The 13,252-nt window shown below is 38.7% G+C and overlaps 1 protein-coding gene across 1 annotated transcript; it reads left to right on the plus strand.

The window, feature by feature from the left end:
* The first annotated feature begins 1,976 nt into the window (after window positions 1-1,976).
* Window positions 1,977-2,543, plus strand: LOC106095889 (shematrin-like protein 2). The gene is made up of 2 exons (XM_013263328.2): window positions 1,977-2,047; window positions 2,122-2,543. The coding sequence occupies exon 2, from the start codon at window positions 2,240-2,242 to the stop codon at window positions 2,462-2,464; it is 225 nt and encodes a 74-aa protein (XP_013118782.2). The 5' UTR covers window positions 1,977-2,047; window positions 2,122-2,239; the 3' UTR covers window positions 2,465-2,543.
* Window positions 2,544-13,252: the final 10,709 nt, after the last annotated feature.

Consider the following 13,252-nt stretch of genomic DNA (forward strand, 5'->3'; position numbering starts at 1 on the left):
AAAAATTATATAGCCTATGTTTCCTTCCAGACAGACTTACACAATCTGTAAAAAATTTAAGAAAATCGGTTCAGCCGTTCTTGATTCAATGGAACAAACCAAAAACCGAGTTCCATATATTCATAGTGTTTTTGGGCAAAGGGTGAGGTTCCGCCCCCTTCCGATATCAACAAATTATAAAGCCTATTTCTCCTTCCTGACCATATTCGCAACCTACTGCCGGATACCTTCATTTGAGTCCCATATTATCATGATTGTCCAAAAAACCTATTTTAGGGGATTTTGGGATTGGGGCGGCCCCCCAGTTACTTGGACCCAATTTTTAATAAGAAATTAGTTCTCTACTCCTGAATACCTTTCATTTGAGTCCCATATTGTCCACTTTTATTTTTGGGTAGTACTTTGGGGTAGGGGGGAGGGTCCGCCACCCCTCCGATATCAAAAAATGATATAGCCTATGTTTCCTTCCAGAAAAACCTACACAATCTGTGAAAATTTCAAGGTAATCGGTTCAGCCATTCTTGAGTCTATACGGAACAAACAAACAAACCGACAAATAAACAAACTCAAATTGAATTTTATATATAAGATTAGATTCGAACTCTACTATCATAGGCATTTCGTTTAGTTCCCATGTTATCCCGATCGCACTACACGTCTTATTGAAGCGCATTAGGTGGGTGGGCCGGTCCCAGACTCTGTCCAAATGTCCCAACTCCCAAATACCTTTCATTTTAATCCATTTTGTGACGTTGGACATTCATGCCCGTTTTGGGGGGTTTTAGGGTTGGAGAGCCCCATAGTCACCTTGGACCAAATTGTTATAAAATATGTGTACTCAACTTGTAGACACCTTTAATTTGTAACCCATATTGTCCCAATGGGTAAATATATCCTGTTGAGTGGGTTTTGGGGAGTGGGGAGGCCCCTAAGACACCAAGGAACATATTTTTATGTCAGACATGTAAAAAAAAAAAAAATGCAAAATTTGCCCATGAACATTCCACTAAGGAAGGGGGGCAAACTTCTCACATATCAATGAGTGCAGTCCGATTCAAGTTTAAGCTCAATGATAAGGGGCCTCCGTTTTATAGCCGAGTCCGAACGGCGAGCCGCATTGCGCACCTCTTTGGAGAGAAGTTTTACATGGCATAGTACCTCACAAATATCGCCAACATTAGGAGGGGAAAACCACATGTGAATTTTTTTTTCTGATGGTCTCGGCAGGATTCTAAACCCAGGCGTTCAGCGTCATAGGCGGACATGCTAACCTCTGCGCTACGGTGGGCTGTCAGATATGTACTCTACTTTTTAATACCTTTCATTTGATACACATATATCCTAAAGCGGTAAAAGTGTCCTGTTGGGTGATGTTTTTGTGGGTTGGGGACCCCCCGAACACTTAGGTTGAAATTTGTATACCAAGTTCGTATTCTTCTCCTAAATACTTTTCGTTTGATACCCACATTGTCCCAATCCGTAAACATGTCCGTTCGGGTGGGTTTTAGAATGAGGCGTCCCCTCGGGTTATTTGACCCCAATTTCGTATTTTTTGGATACCATAAGGTGGAATTCAAAATTTCGCTTAAGTCGATGCTATCATCTCCTAGATCTGGCGTTTTTGAAAATTGGGGCAAGGGGGAGGGTCCGCCCCCCCTTCGGATATCAAAAAATTTTGTACACCGGAGGCTCAAACTCTAGCATCTGTGAAAATTTCATGAAAATCGGTACAGCCATTTTGAGTCTATACGAAACAGACAAACAAACTAAGAAACAAGCAAAGCGCTACGATTTAATTTCTATACAATAGATAAGATTTTATTTCATATAATAGATATATACATAAGATTAAATGAACTAACTTTACAAATTTTGATAACGTCAGATGTGAATCACACCAAAGAAGGCCTTGACTGAAAGATTGTTTTTGCCAAACTTGTATTCAATTTCAATTATTCTTAATTTAATAAAAGAAAGCGGGTTTCTTCTGTATTACGCAAAAAAAAAAGAAACGAAAATAAAAATTAGACCACAATGGATAGCCCTAGTCTGTCTGAATTCAATCTATTGTAAAAGTTGTCTTTTTTTACTAATAAACATTTAGCATTTTTGCATTTGCAGATGATAGCGATAGCGTATAAAAAGACCCTTGATTTTGATCAATACGATACAATTCACTTTAACAGTTCTTAGATAAAACATCTTTTCTTTGCAATCAATTAACAAAGTTTATAACAAAATGAAATTCCTTATGCTTGTGGGAGTGATCGTTACGATGATGGCCATGCTGGTAGCGGCCCAACCTGTGGAACAAGCTGAAGCTTCGGTGGGCTTGGCCGATGTGGCTGAGGCCGGAAATTTGCATGCCAATGAAGCTGCTCGTCAAGCCCGTGGCTATGGTGGTTATGGCGGTTACGGTGGTGGTTATGGCGGTTATGGAGGATATGGAGGATACGGAAAATAGAGCTATTCCTTTAACGCCTACTTGAAAGCGCCGCCCTTGACACTCGAAATTATGTGAAAAGTGAAAAATAAAATATTAAACAAATTAAATACAGTAATTTTTTATTAGAAAACTTAGTAAATGTTGTAGATGGGACTTTGTGATCCAGCTTGTGTGGCATGAAAGGCAGGGAAAATCCTAAAACTCCCAAGTGGTAACAAAGAATAAAATTACTCCTCAAACTATTGCTGAGAAAAAGGTTTGATTCTATTTTATCCATAGAGTGTTAATGTCTGGCGAAAAGCCATCCAGGATCGAAATTTATATAGAACTAGCTGACCCGGGCCCGCTCCGCTGCGCCTTCTTTTACTTTATATGGAGCAAAAGTTTCTTTGGAATATTTTTTTTCGACAATTAAAGATCTTTTAGTGAAATACCATGCTAACTTGACTAACAGTTTAACGATATAAGTACCTTTGTCCGAATTTAAGATTGGATGTAAGGTGTACTCCACTCTCAAAATTCTTCATTTCAGACCGATATGCTCATGATGTCTGATTTAGTGGTGTTTTCGGGGGAGAGATGGTCCCCCATATACTTGGCCCTGAAAAAATATCAACATCGTGCTCTTCTCTCAAATACCATTTATTTAGACCCCATATTGCCATTGGCTTAAGAGGAGTTTACAGGATGAGGCGTCCCCCAAACACATGGCCCCAAAATAGGTTATCAAATTCGTTTTCTTAACTCAAATACCTTTCATTGGAGCCACATATTGGCATGGTCGAAAAATTTTAACCCTTTGGGGAAGGGGTGATGCCCTAAATACATGGTCCTACATTTGGATATCAAATTCGTATTATACTCCCAAATTCCTTTGTTTGAGCCCCATATTGCGATGGTCACTAAAAAATTGATGTTTGGGGGTATTTTGGGTAAGGGGTAGACCTCCAGAAAATTGGTCCCGAAAATAGATATCAATTCTTGCTCTACCCCCCAAAACCTTTCATTTAAGCTCGACATCCACATGGTAGGTAAATATGCCCGATTAAGGGGTGATTTGGGGATTGGATTGGTCCCCCAAACACTAAGCCTGGAAAATATATCAGCAACGTGCTCTATTCTCATATATCTATATATCATTTATTTCAATCGCATATTGCCATTGCCTTAAAAATTGGATATCAAATTCGTTTTCTAATCTTATTTAAACTCCTTACTGCAAAAGTCAGTAAATATGTCCGGTTTGGGGTATTGGCCCTAAAAACTGTGAATATTTAGTTCCCCTCTCTCTAAGACCCAACTTATCTTGATGAGCAAATACGTCCTATTTGGGGTTGTTATGGTGGGGGGACGTCCGCTAGACAGTTGGACCTTAATGTTGATATCAGGTACGTGGTCTACTCCCACATACCTTTAATTTGAGCCCCATATTTCCATAGTCGGCAAACATGACCGCCTTGGAGGGTGTTTTGGGGGATGGGCGGCCATTCAACGAGCTTTGAAAATATATATATCGGATTCGTGTTCCACTTTAAAATCAGACTCACTTAGGCGTTTTCGTCCATTGGGAAGATGCCTTATAGTTCTTACTGTTGAACCTTCCAGATCGCTTTAAAATGCCCAACAATTTGCGAATGTTCACATCCGCCAACTCAGACAAGTTCTCAAAGAAATTTGAACCTTAAGTGCAACTCCTTCTCACTGCCAGTGTGGGACACACAAACAGAAGGTGTTCTATAGTCTCTTCTTCCTCGACGTCCTCACAGCTTCGGCAAAAGTCTTTACTGGCAACCTTTAGTCTGTCAGCATGTTTTCCGATCAGACGGCGAGCTGTCATGACGAAGACATAATTTCATGCTGCGTAAGCAATACCTTTTGGGCTGTTATCGCAGGGACCATCCAAATCATCATCTTGTGGATAGTAATCCATCGCTTGAGCTTGAGGAGCATGAGGTTCAGCGGCATATGAAGCGGGTCTAGACAGCATTCATGCAGACACGGTATCAAATGCGGTGAAGAGCTACCATCACCTTAACGGCCCAGCCAGACATACTTGACTCAGACCTAGATCCCTCTGGACGCACCCCATCTTAGTCAATGAGTTCCTAGATCTAGATACGCACCATGATTATGCAGACGAAAGATAAAACACAACACACTGCTACAATAACATCAACTATGTGGGATGTCAAGCGCCATGTCAAGCGGGTCTAGACAACATTCATGCAGACACGGTAGCAGATGCGGTAAATAGCTGCCGGGTGAATGTGGTTCTTGGAAAAGATCATCTTCCATTGCTTCTGAGGAAATTGATCTCCTATGGCAAACTAGAGTAGTTCTGGCTCAATTACGATCCGGCGGGTGCAGCCGCCTTACCTCCTGCAGAGCAAGGATTGATGCCAACGTATAGGATGTATGTCCCGATTGTGACCAGAGACCACACGACACATGTCACCCGTTCAACTGCCCAGTCAGACCCACTCTACTCAGACCCAGATCCTTCGGAACGCACGCAAGAGTAGTTCTTTCTCAATTACGACCCTGCGGATGCAGCCGCCTTTCCTCCTGCAGAGCAAGGATTGATGCCAATGTGCAGAATGTATGTCCCGATTGTGACCAGGGATCACACGACACACGCCACCTCTTCAATTGCCCAATCAGACCCACTCGACTCAGACTTACAACCCTCTGGACGCAACTCATTTTAGTCGCAGAGTTCCTGGATCTGGATATTCACCAGAATCAAGCAGACGAAAGATAGACCACAACATCACTGTTCACTGTTCCACATTTAAGTGAAAATGGATAATAAATGGGCTTTTAAGGGCTTAAGACCCTGAATCCAACATGGATTCTCAAGCAGACTTTTTTAATAGCAATTTTTGAGCACTTTTCATGGAGTTTTTTCTTTGCAAATCGGGCCACAACTGAAGATTAATTATTGGAAATGCCGAGGTGACCAACCTAAGGGCTTCGCACCACCTTGAAATTTTGCACATGATCACGATGACACCTAAGCTCTAACCATTGTTAATACACTGTAGGGTATTATAACTTAATGAATTGGATTGTAACACCCAAAAGGAAGAGACATAGACCCATTGATAAGTATATACATCGACTCAGAATCACTTTCTGATTCGATTTAGCTATGTCCGTCTGTCTGTCTGTCCGTCCGTCTGTCTGTCCGTCTGTCCATGTTAATTTGTGTACAAAGTACAGGTCGCAATTTTTATCCGATCGTCTTCAAATTTGGCATGGACATGTTTTTCGGCCTAGAGACAAAGCATATCGAAATTGGAAAAATCGGTTCAGATTTGGATATAGCTTCCATATATATGTTCGTCCGATTTGCAGTAATAATGCAATGAAATCGTCATTTGTTAACCGATTCTTTCGAAATTCGACAGGAAGGATTTCCTTATGACTCTCGATGTTACTGGTGAATTTCATAAAAATCGGTTCAGATTTGGATATAGCTCCCATATATATGTTCGTCCGATTTGCAGTAATACATCAATAAAATGATCATTTGTTAACGGATTCTTTCGAAATTTGGCAGGAAGAATTTTCTTATGACTCTCGATATTACTGGCGAATTTCACAGAAATCGGTTCAGATTTAGATATAGGTCTCATATATATTGGGTTGCCCAAAAAGTAATTGCGGATTTTTCATATAGTCGGCGTTGAAAAATTTTTTTACAGCTTGTGACTCTGTAATTGCATTCTTTCTTCTGTCAGTTATCAGCTGTTACTTTTAGCTTGCTTTAGAAAAAAGTGTAAAAAAAGTATATTTGATTAAATTTCATTCTAAGTTTTATTAAAAATGCATTTACTTTCTTTTAAAAAATCCGCAATTACTTTTTGGGCAACCCAATATATATCGCCCGATTTTTTCTCCTCTACCCACTGCAAGCGCATTTATTGACCAATATTCCTAAAATTTTGTACAACGCTTTCCTCGACGACTTCCACAATATCCATAATGTTTGGTCGAAATCGGTTCAGATTTTGATATAGCTCCCATATATATGTTCGTCAGATTTTTGGGTAATTTGTTGTCATTTGTCAACCGTAGTTATTACGTTTGAACATATTTGCTTTGCTCGAAATTTGATACAGAAATTATTGTATAATAATCTATCTGCATATATCCGCCGAGGTCCATCAAAATTGGTTCAGAATTAGATGTAGCCTACTTTTGTTTTTATAGGGGTTGGTGTAGGGTATTATAAAGTCGGCACAGCCCGTCTTTTTCCTTTCCTTACTGATTTGAATTTAAAAGAGTTATCTCTAATCGTTCTTAAACGGCAATTTGTTTAATAGTTTTCGATTCTATCCCACTGTGCGTCCTCGCGTGAACTCCATTCCCCCTCAACCATTGTGCGTTAGCTTGGATATCTGCGTGCAAGACTATATTATGGGCAGCCTATAGGTTCTGTTCTCAATCCTAGGATTCTAGCTTTGATCCAATAATGTTTCACTGATGGAGATGGAAAACTTACGGTTATATGTTTTAAGTTTCATTTATGAACTAAATCTACAAATTATAATCCCCAATGAAACGTCTAATGTGAAGAACTAAAAATTTGTTTTGCCTTGACTTAAGTTTGTTTTGTCATATGTGAGTTTTATGCACCTTCTATTATTCTTAATTCAATAAAAAAAACGTGCATTTTCTTCTATATAAAGCTAAAAACAGTTAAAATTAGACCACAATAGAAATACATAACATGTCGGATTCTATTATTTGTTAAATTTGGGTTTTTTTGTTATATGAAAATATTTTTTCATTTGCAGATGTTATCGAAAGCATATAAAAAGACCCTAGGTTTTGATTAATACGATACATTTCACTTTAACAATTTATATATAAAACATCGGTTTTCTATTGCATTATTGAAAATAGTTATACAAAATGAAATTCCTTCTGTCTGTGGGAATAATCGCCATGATGGCCATGTTCGCTGTGGGCCAACCTGTGGAACAAACTCTAGCTGAAGCTGCAGTGGGCTTGGCAGATGTGGCTGAGGCTGGCATTTTGCATGCCAACGAATCTGCTCGCAAGGCCCGTAGCTATGGTCATTTTGGCAGATAGGGAAACTAGAGCTAAATCCATCATTTCTCTTTGATGTGGATTTATTGGAAAAATGCAAAATAAAGTCTTGAAAAAGTTAAATTTTGTAACAATTAATAAAAAACAAAAATAGATGTTATGTTCAATGCTCTTTGAACAAGTTGGTCAGGCACGATAAGGGCAGCCACGCCTAAAAGTCTCAAGGGGTATTAAACCAATTGATTTATCTTATCAACATATTAGTTGGATCTAAGTGGCAACGTAAATTCTAGATTCTATTTTATCCTAATGCATTGCAGAGTGAACCAGATTTCAAAATGTCCTAGGCTCTTGCACTCATAGAAAAAAGTCTGGTGATCTTAGCCAACACTGTCTGCTGACAGAAGCATGCAGTGGTTAGCATAGTCCGTTTATGACGCTGAACGCCAGGTTTCGAATACTGGCGACAATATAAAGAAATAATTTGCTGTAGTGGTTATTCTCTCCCAATGCTGCCGACATTCGTAAATTACATTGCCATGAACCTTTTAAACCTTCCAAAGAGGTGTCACACTTCGGCACACCGTTGGGACTCGGCTATGAGAAGGGAGTCCTTTATCATTAAGATTACAACTGAATCGGATATGACTTATTTATATGTGAGGACGCATTAATACATCAAAATATAGGCCGAGCTGAACTATATTGACATAGCCCACTCTGCCAAATTTCAACAAAATTCGAATAATAAACGTGCTTTTATTGACTCAAAAACTTAAATCGGGAGATTGCTATATATGGCAGCTATAACCGCTCTACGGGAAATGTGTAGTCAATTGCCCCAAATATACCGGCCCTAAACTGGAGAATTAGTTACCTGTCACAAGACATATCCTACAGGGAATGAAAAATTTCAATTGCCATAACTTCTGATTCTTAATTATTTTTAAAAAAGTCGCATAATTATTGTTTAAAATTGCTTATGCTTTAAATATATTTGCTAACTTATGTTAGCAAACTATACTCATCTTTTACGAACTGTCCCAGGACCTATCCTACGGTATTAGAATGGTGACAATTCGTCATCTCGAGCGACAAATCCTCATAAAAGTGACAGGTTTTTTCATATAAGGGGATGAGAACTGCGACCGGTCCCTATCACCAAAGGACCTCTTCCGTGATAGGTTTGGGACCTGTCCCATTTCCCTTTGGGTGAATATAGCCCTATCTTGACCATACTCGGGATGAATGTCGAAGGGCCTAACAGAACTCATTTTGGTAAATTTCAGCGAAATTGGTTTATAAATTCACTTTTTATGGGCCTAAAATCTTAAATGTGCAGGTCAGTATATATGGCAGCTACATGCCAATCTAGACCGATCTGGGAAGTATTGAACACGGATGTCGGGGAAACTTACACAACTCGTTATACCAAATTTCTGCGAAATTTGACAATAAATACGGCTGTTACGGGCCCAAGCCTAAAATTAAGAGATCGGTCTATATGGCAGTTATAGCGACATTCTAGCTGAACCGGGCCCGCTACCTTCTTTTACTTTATATGAAACAAAATTATCCTAGAAATAGTTATTTTCGACAATTAAAGAGCTTTTAGTGAAATACCATGCAATGAAAATATTGGGTTGCCCAAAAAGTAATTGCGGATTTTTTAAAAGAAAGTAAATGCATTTTTAATAAAACTTACAATGAACTTTAATCAAATATACTTTTTTTACACTTTTTTTCTAAAGCAAGCTAAAAGTAACAGCTGATAACTGACAGAGGAAAGAATGCAATTACAGAGTCACAAGCTGTGAAAAAATTTGTCAACGCCGACTATATGAAAAATCCGCAATTACTTTTTGGGCAACCCAATAGTATATGTATATCGCCTGACTAACAGTATAACAATCTAAATGACTTTATCTGAATACCATATGATCTTAATTGGTCTGTTAATTCGCTCGCTAAAAAATATCAGCATCGTGCTTTTCTCTCAAATACCATTTGTTTAAACCCCATATTGCCATTGGTTTCAGGGGAGTTCATAGGATGATGCGTCCTCCAAATTCTTGGCCCCAAATTTGGTTACCAAATTCGTTTTCTAATCTCAAATACCTTTCATTTGAACCACATATTGGCATTGTGGGTATATGTTTACCCTTTAAGGGGTGTTTTGGGAAAAGGACGATGTCACAATTACAAAGTCCCACATTTTGCTATCAGATTCGTGTTCTACTCCCATATACCTTTATTTGAGTCTCATATTGCGAGGATCAGTAAAAAATCCCTGTTCGTGGGTTGTATTGGAAAAGGGGTAGAAATAGAAATATGCCCGATTTAGTGGTGTTTTGGGGAGCGGGGTGATCGCCCAAACACATAGCCTTGAAAATATACCAGCATCGAGCTCTATGCTCATATATCTTTATATCATTTATTTAAACACCATATTGCCATTGGCCTCGAAATTGGATATCAAATTCGATTCGACAAAAATGTCCGGTTTTTGGCATGTTTTGGGGATGGCCTTGAAAATACATATCAGATTCGTGTTCTACTCTTAAATATTGGGTTGCCCAAAAAGTAATTGCGGATTTTTTAAAAGAAAGTAAATGCATTTTTAATAAAAATTAGAATGAACTTTAATCAAATATACTTTTTTTTACACTTTTTTTCTAAAGCAAGCTAAAAGAAACAGCTTATAACTGACAGAAGAATGAATGCAATTACAGAGTCACAAGCTGTGAAAAAATTTGTCAACGCTGACTATATGAAAAATCCGCAATTACTTTTTGGGCAACCCAATACCTCTTATTTGAGCTCCATATTGCAATGGTCAGCAAATACTTCCTACTTAGGTGGTGTTAAGGTTATCGGGATAACCTTAGGTGGTGTTAAGGTTATCCAGAATTTTGATATAAGATTCTTGCTGCATTTCCAAAGACCTTCCATTTAAGCCCCATATTGCTATGGCCGTAAATTTGCCCTCTTTGGGGGATGTTTTTAGGGAGGGGCGGTCCCCCCCCAACACTTGATCCCACATGTGGATATCACATTCGTATTCTAAGCCCCATATTACCATGGTCAGTAAATAAGTCATTGTTGGGGGTTGTTTTGGGGAAGAGTGGACCCCCAGAAACTTGGTCCCACATTTGAATATCAGATTTGTATTCTATTCGGAAATACATTTCATTTGAGTCCCATATTGCCATGATCGGTAAATATGTTCGATTTAGGGGTGTTTTGGGGGTTGGGGTGGTCCTCCTAACACTTGATCCGACAATTGGATATCACATACGTTTTCTTATCTTAAATACCTCTCATTTGAGTCCCATATTGTCGTGATTGGTGTATATATATGTTTGGTAGGTTTTAAGGTGGGGCGGTCCCCCTTGGTACCCCATCCGAAATTTAGATACCAAATTTTTATTTTTGGGGTACTATATGAGAGCACACAAAATTTCGCTTAAATTGCACCACACATCACCGAGATCTGGTGTTTCTGAAAATTAGGGTAAGGGGGAGGGTCTACCCCCCCTTCAGATATCAAAAAAGGTAGTACTCTATTTTCACCACGGGATCATTGTGCACCATATGTGAAAATTTCAAGAAAATCGTTTCAGCCGTTTTTGAGTCTATAAGGAACACACAAACGAACACAAATTGATTTTTTTATAAGAATAGATCGATCTTAATCATACTCGGTAGAATGTCGAAGGGCGTAGCGCAACTCAATGTGCCTAATTTCAGCAAAATCGGTAAAAAAAATTAAATGAGGAGATCTATATATATGACAGCTATATCCAAATCTGGACAGATCTGGTCATAATACAACTCGTTATACCAAATTTCTGCGAAATCAGACAATAAATGGGCCCATTATTGGCCCAAGACCTTAAATCGAAAGATCGGTATATATGGCAGCTATATCTAAAGCCATACCGATCTGGGTCAAACTAAACAAGGATGCCGTGAGGACTAACATCACTCACTTTCCCCATTTTCAGAGAAATCGGACGATAAATGCGCCTTTTATGGGCCCAAGACCCTCAATCGAGCTATCGGTATATATGGCAGCTATATCTCAATCTGGATCGATTTGGGCCAAATTGGAGATAAATGTCGAGTGGCCCAACACAACTCATTGACCCAAATTTTAACAAAATCGGACAATAAATGTGGCTTAAATGGGCCTAAGACCTGAAATCTGCGTACCGGTCTATATGGGGCTATATCCAGATATAGTCCGATATAGCCCATCTTTTAACTTAACCTGCTTATGGACAAAAAAATAAATCTGCAAAGATTCAGCTCAATATCTCTATATATCTATCTCAGCTTAATATCTCTTTACAGACGGACGGACATGGCTAGATCGTGTTAGATTTTTACGGCGATCAACGTAAAGCTAGCCGCTGGAGATTTTGCACAAATACTTTTTATTAGTGTAGATCGGTCGGGATTGTAAATGGGCCAAATCGGTCCATCTTTTGATATAGCTGCCATATAAACCGATCTTGGGTCTTGATTTCTTGAGACTCTAGAGGGCGCAATTCTCGTTCGATTTGACTGAAATTTTGCACGCTGTGTTTTGGTATCACTTCCAACAACTGCTCATAACCTGATATAGCCATATAAACCGATCTTGGGTCTTGACTTCTTGACCCTCTAGACGGCGCAATTGTCATCCGATTTGGCAGAAATTTTGTACAACAGCTTCTCTCATGACCTTCAACATACGTGTCGAATATGATCTGAATCGATCAATAGCTTGATACAGCTCCCATATAAATCTATCTCCCGAGTTTGCTTCTTGAGTCCCTAAAAGGCGCAATTCGTATCCAAATGAACTGAAATATTACACAATAACTTCTACTTTATTCAGCATTCATTTATGGTCCGAATCGGACTATAACTCGATATAACTCCAATAGCATAACAGTTCTTATTCAATATTCTTTGTTTGCATAAAAAGAGATACCGCGCAAGGAACTCGAAAAATGCTATCCATGGTGGAGGGTATATAAAATTCGGCCCGGCCGAACTTATTACGCTCTTATTTGTTTTGTGTCAAGGAGTGCCGTTGAAAAACAAATTTGTACTTTGGGTCGTTGAGATTCAAAGTAAATTGTTGCAGGAAAATTAACAAATTTTGTAGGCGTTTTTTCAACAAAAGTTGTTGTTTTTCAAATTTATTTTTATCTGTTATTTTATCTGTTATCACGCTCTTATTTGTTTTGTGTAAAGGAGTGCCGTTCAACAACAAATTTGTACTTTGGGTCGTTGAGATTCAAAATAAATTGTTGCAGAAAAATTAACAAATTTTGTAGGCGTTTTTTCAACAAAAGTTGTTGTTTTTCAAATTTTGTTTTTATCTGTGTGTAAAATAGTCACCAGATAAGGTTTTCTATTATCTTAAGACTTGTTTCTATTAATACAGGTTTCAGGCCGATTTGGTCAGTACTTACCATAGATGTTGGAAGTCACGTGCCAAATTTTAATTAAATTAAATGAGGCTTTCTAGAGGCTCAAGATGTCAAATCTGAAGATGGGTTTAGATGGCAGCTACATCAAGTTATTGTGCGACTTTAACCAAACTAGACACCACTGTTGGAAGTCGTACAAAAACACTCGGTGGAAAATTTTAGTCTCCTAGGAGCTCAAGAAGTCAAGATCCTAGATGTGGACCATTTACAATCCCAACCGGCCTATATAGCAGAAAGACAGCAGAGGGACAGACAGACGTAT

Source organism: Stomoxys calcitrans, chromosome 5, assembly GCF_963082655.1.
Source record: "Stomoxys calcitrans chromosome 5, idStoCalc2.1, whole genome shotgun sequence".
NCBI classification, from domain to species: domain Eukaryota; kingdom Metazoa; phylum Arthropoda; class Insecta; order Diptera; family Muscidae; genus Stomoxys; species Stomoxys calcitrans.